This window comes from Pelodiscus sinensis, chromosome 2 (genome assembly GCF_049634645.1).
Source record: "Pelodiscus sinensis isolate JC-2024 chromosome 2, ASM4963464v1, whole genome shotgun sequence".
NCBI lineage: Eukaryota > Metazoa > Chordata > Testudines > Trionychidae > Pelodiscus > Pelodiscus sinensis.
In genome coordinates, this window is record NC_134712.1 from 251,522,249 (window position 1) to 251,527,814 (window position 5,566).

Here is a 5,566-nt window from a genome sequence, read left to right on the forward strand (position 1 = left end):
TGCTGATTCTGAAAATATTGAGCAAAGACAAAATACTTCAGCACTGTGCCACGTGCCAGCAATATTCTAGGAACCCTGAAGATACAAAAAAAGAATAGAAGGAGACATGTGACTTCCTGTGGCAATTTCAATCTGCATTTGTGTTGAAGGGATACCGAGTTCAGCAAGAGGAAATTTTCTGTTTAAAGATGCTGGCAAAGGTAAAATAAGTTCAGATAATGCTAGCTAAAACTGCAGCATCTGAATTTGCTAGGGTTATTCCTGACATGAGCCTTTAATGGTCAGGTTCATGTTTAGTTTTTCTTGCAATCCGAGTTAAAGAAATTACTATGCACCCCCGCTCTCTTCCCCTCCCCAATTACCTGCCCCAGGCCATCATCCAAGCTCTCTGCACCCATTTCCCTCAGGTCACAACTCCCTCCCAGTAGGGTTGCCAGGTGTCCAGTATCAGCCCTGTAAAAAACCCCAGAAAATACCAGACATGTAAAATGATGCTTTTTTTTTTTTTTTTTTTTTGCAACTCTATCTCCCAAATGCTGCATCCTCTCTTACACCCTTCCCCCAGGCCAGAATCCTCTCCAGCACCCATACCCGCTCCCTCACCCTATACCCCATTCCCCTGCCCAAAGCCATCACCCCAAACCCTCTGCACCCCCTTCACCCGAATCGCAACCCCCTCCCGGACCCTGCACCTCCTCCTTGAGACCTTCCCTCAGGCCAGAATCCTCTCCTGCACCCATACTCCCTCCTGGACTCTGCACCAGATCAAAACCCCTCCTTCACCCAAACTCCCTCTCAGATTCCACACACCCTCCTGCACCCAGTCTCCTACCCCAAGCTCTCTTCTGCACCCAACTTCTGTCCCAGACTCCAAACCCCCTTGGTAGAAATGCAGCCCTTGAGCACTTGCCAAAATCTTGGAGTGGCTCCCCATTAAAAACTATTGCCCACCCCCATTTTAATGTCTTCATACGGGACCCCGTTCCAAACTCCTACGTATTTTTGTTGCCCTTTTCTAAACCTTTTCCAATTTCATTCTGCCCCTTCCTCTTCGGTTCCACCCCCACTCTGCCCTATCCCCTCAGGCCCGGACCCTACTTGTTCCTTCTTCCTCCTCCCTACTGAAATGCCCAAACTGGAAGAGCTCTATGTCCCTGCCATGGCCCCAGGGTCACAACAGGAAACAAGAGCTGCGCCAGAGCTGGGGCTGTGGTGAAAGCAGATTTTCACTGGAGCCCCAAATTTGTGTCTGGTAACGCGAGGTTTGGGGAGGCTTTGTCTCCCCTCACCTTCATTACACACAGCCCAGGCTGGCCGTAAGAGTTTGTGGAGCTATTAGGAAATGAAATAAAAACTGAGAACTCAGCATTTGTTGGCAGAGAGTTAATCACAAACAGAGAATGAGGCTATAAGTCAGGCTCTCCTAGGCTGTCTATCACAGACAGTTGGTAAACACAGCACTGTACCTTTCCTCTCAGTGTGCTTGGAGTCCCAGCTCCGGATCACAGCTCTCAAGCCATGGCTTTCTGGGAAGCAGTTCTCTACGTACTGCTAGCCTCGATTCTCTGTGGGCTCTATCTCCTGGGAGCGTTTCGAAGGAGGAGACCGCAGGAGCCTCCCCTGGATAAGGGCTATATTCCATGGCTGGGGTACGCACTAGATTTCAGAAAGAACAGCGCAGAGTTCCTGAAAAAGATGCAGAAGAGACATGGGGACATTTTCACTGTGCTGATTGGAGGCTACTACTTCACCTTCGTCATGGACCCCTTCTCGTTCGGCACCATTGTGAAGGCGCCCAGAGCCAAACTCGACTTCGAGACGTTTGCGGTAGAACTGGTCATCAGGGTTTTTGGGTATCACCCGTGTCAAAAAGACCATAAGACCATTCAGCTGGCCAGCACAAAACACCTCATGGGCGATGGGCTCGTGGTCATGACCCAGGCCATGATGGAGAATTTGCAGACCCTCCTGTTTCACAACAGGGGTTCAGGAGAAGAGGAGAGACCCTGGCAGCAGGATGGACTCTTCCACTACAGCTACAACATTGTCTTCCGAGCTGGCTACCTGGCTTTGTTTGGAAACGAGCCGGGGAAAGGGACACAGCGTGAGGAGAAAGCCCAGAAGCGTGATCTCGCCCACTCCGAAGAGCTGTTTAATGAGTTCCGGAAGTACGACCGCCTCTTCCCCCGCTTGGCCTACGCTGTGCTGCCCCCCAGGGATAAAATGGAAGCAGAGAGGCTGAAGAGGCTCTTTTGGAAGGTGCTTTCTGTGAAGAACAGCTATCAGAAGGATAACATCAGCGGGTGGATAAGTGACCAAGAACAGTTCCTGGCAGAGGCCGGGATGCCTGAGTACATGCGGGATCGGTTCATGTTTCTGCTTCTCTGGGCAGCTCAAGGTAACACAGGCCCAAGCTCCTTCTGGCTCCTCTTGTATCTCATGAAACATCCCGAAGCAATGCAGGCTGTGAGGAAAGAAGTGAACACAGTTTTAAGAGAAGCTGGTCAGGAAGTAAAGCCAGGCAGTCCTGTGGTGACCATCACCAGGGACATGTTAATGAAGACCCCAGTCCTGGACAGCGCTGTGGAGGAGACCCTGCGCCTCACGGCAGCCCCTATTCTGATCAGAGCAGTGGTTGAGGACCTGAATCTCAGGATGGCCAACGGCCGGGAATACACCCTCCGCAAAGGGGACAGACTAGCCCTCTTTCCCTACGTCGCTGTGCAGATGGACCCCGAAGTGCATCCTGAGCCCCACACCTTCAAATACAACCGGTTCCTGAACGAAGACGGCACCAAAAAAGATTTCTACAAGAATGGGAAAAAACTGAAATATTTTAACATGCCCTGGGGGGCAGGCACCTCGATCTGCCCTGGGCGGTTCTTTGCTGTCAATGAAATCAAACTGTTTGTGTTCCTGATGGTGGCTTACTATGACTTGGAGCTAGTTAACGAGAAAGAGGAGATCCCTCCGATAGACGTAAGCCGATGGGGATTTGGTTCCATGCAGCCCACTCACGATGTCCAGTTTAAATATCGGCTACGTATTTAATTTGAAAAGGTGACTCCCTGCTGTGGTAGTCCTGTTGTGTACTGGCTCCATAATTCAGCCAGGAGGGATTGATTTCTCAGTTTGAATTTCTGTCAAATTTCTGTCAGAGATTGGTCTGTGTAAAAATCTCCCCAAAGTGGCATGGCCCATAAGATGATTGGCATGACCTTTCTCTTCAGTTGACAACACAGCACCACTCAAAACTTTAATCAACAGGGTGGTCTGACTTGGAACTCTCAGATTGCATCAGAAACGTCCCCGTTTCCCGTTGCAGAATTGTAACAAGCTATGTAAATGAACAAACAAAAGGAACAGGAGTAAGCCCAATACTTATTCTTTTCTTTGTCTTCTCTGTCCTTATGTTTCTCTTCTTTTTCTCTCTTGTTTTTTCTCTTCTTTTTCTTTCCTTGCTTTTTTTCCTTTTTATCCCTCCCCCAGCAAGGGGGGGGAGGGAGGGAGATCCATGAAATTTTAATAGATTGAAAAGGGGTCTGTATGCTCAAAAAGGTTGGGAACCACTGAGCTAGAGAAAAGTGTTCCAGGGATTAGTTTAAAATTGTTGTGACTATAATACCAATGTGCTTTGATAAATGTTATTCTTCTGAAAAGAATGCTGTCAGCCTATTTAGGTCCCAAGAATTCCTATTTTTAAAGCAGAGATTGTATTAGGAATAAATCTGGCAATTTGACATACTGGCATTTTCCTAGGACTCACTTTTCTGCTCCCAATATTGTGCTCAATAAGAAAAAAGAACAATCCAGAGGGGTGTCAGTTGCATTTGGCCACTCCATTTAATTGAGCAGGGAAGGAGCTTTCACAAATACATCAGAGCAAAATGTGCTGCATGTCAAATTTTCAGAAGTGCCTAAACCCCATTTTCATTAACTTAGCTACCTATGGGGAGAATTTTAAAGTATTTTTGAAAACGTAACTGCTTTTGAATATTTGACTACTAGAAAAGTAGTTCCATTAGTAAGTTAGGAGGGGAATAAAATTAAGCAGGAATCACAACTCAATGAGATATTTTAGTGCCTTTTCTAAATCTACCCTCAGGAATGAAAGTCTACAATTAGGAAACAATGAAAGAAAAACTTTTAAAAACAGTTCTTGATAAAAAAAAAATGGGAAAATCTGAACATACACAAATCAGCCAGTCCAGACAGGTAAAATTTTCCCCCAATTCCCCTCATCCCATATATTACTTAATTATTGATTTAACATTTCCCCATGATTTTACTAGGAATGGAAATTAAATGTATTGGGCATTTATGCCTAGTATGGACATAGTAAATTGTTTTGTTTTTCCAGAATATTGCCCCCAAACAAAACCCCATCTACTTCAGTATAAAAATCTAGTAAGAGTCTGTCGACAAAAGACCAAAATCACAAACAGGCGAGGCATAGAAGCGTATTAAAAATTGTTTATAATTTAAGAGAGACCTCCAAAACCAAACACCTTTAATATGGGGGTAGGGCTGGAGTTGGAGCCAGAGCAGAGTAGCTATGTCCCAGCTCCTCTGTCGTCCCCCACCCAGCCATGGCAGGACCTAGCTGCCAGAGAAGATCCTGCTCCTCCGGTACGTGGCAGGTCCTGGCCCCTGCCGGAGGAGGCCCCCGTCTCTGCCATGTGGCAGATCCCAGCCCTTTCGCCACATGGCTGCGGCAGGCCCCAGCCCCCAGACTGCTAGAACAGGCCCTGCCCCCCATCACATGGTGAGTCCCAGCTGCTGGGCCCCCCACCACGAGGCCCCAACCAGGAGCAGCCGCCTGCTGTGCCATTCACCTTCCAGCAGGATGGTAAGTGATGCTGCACACAAGGTGGGTGGAGGAGAATTTTTTGTGCACAGCTGCACAGGCACGCCCCTTGCAGGGAGCTATGGGTTGGAGAGCATTGAACAGATGTCTGAAAGTTCACTAGGAGCACTGTCTAATAGCAGGTGTCCTAGCATGCTGAGTCATTACAGATTACAATGCAGTGCAGTAGAAACCAGTTGGTTTTTCCCACCTTCCGTTACACAGTTTTCCCTTTTACCCAAGTAACCAGTGCACAAAGATCCAGAAGCAGACGATTTCTCCTGTAGGCACTAGATGGCAATGCAGCCCTGCCATTTCCTAGTCTCCGGATTATCTACGTTTTTGATGATCTGATTTGGCCTGGGTCCAGACTGGATGCAATAAACAGGGGCCGACTGTGTAATAGACAAAATAACTGATTTTATTGGCATTTTATTAATTTTAAGTCATTAAAGGGCAGCCACTTCTTAGCCCAGACTGAAATCTTACCCAGTTTCTAAATCAAAGTGAGCTTCGTGAGATGCATTTGTTTTGTAAAAAAATGACATTCTTGCAAACAATTTTCATCCCAGTTGATTCATGGTTACAAAAAATACTTGTTTAATGTTCATGGGATTTTCCAAAAGAAAACTGTTTCCATTAAAAGGTTCCCACCATTTCAATGCCTGAGCTCTGTGCCTGCGACTAGGGGGTGAGGGTTTGCTGTCCCTTGGTTACAGA

The 5,566-nt window shown here is 47.0% G+C and overlaps 1 protein-coding gene across 1 annotated transcript; it reads left to right on the forward strand.

Annotated features, from left to right (window-relative positions):
- The first annotated feature begins 1,422 nt into the window (after positions 1-1,422).
- On the forward strand, positions 1,423-3,745 carry CYP8B1 (cytochrome P450 family 8 subfamily B member 1). The gene has a single exon (XM_075919778.1). It carries the CDS (start codon positions 1,519-1,521, stop codon positions 3,049-3,051), a length of 1,533 nt encoding a protein of 510 aa, XP_075775893.1. The 5' UTR covers positions 1,423-1,518; the 3' UTR covers positions 3,052-3,745.
- Positions 3,746-5,566: the final 1,821 nt, after the last annotated feature.

Bases quoted from the DNA above. Each gene is read 5' to 3' on its own strand.
- CYP8B1 (XM_075919778.1), top strand. From the start codon at position 1,519: ATGGCTTTCTGGGAAGCAGTTCTCTACGTACTGCTAGCCTCGATTCTC.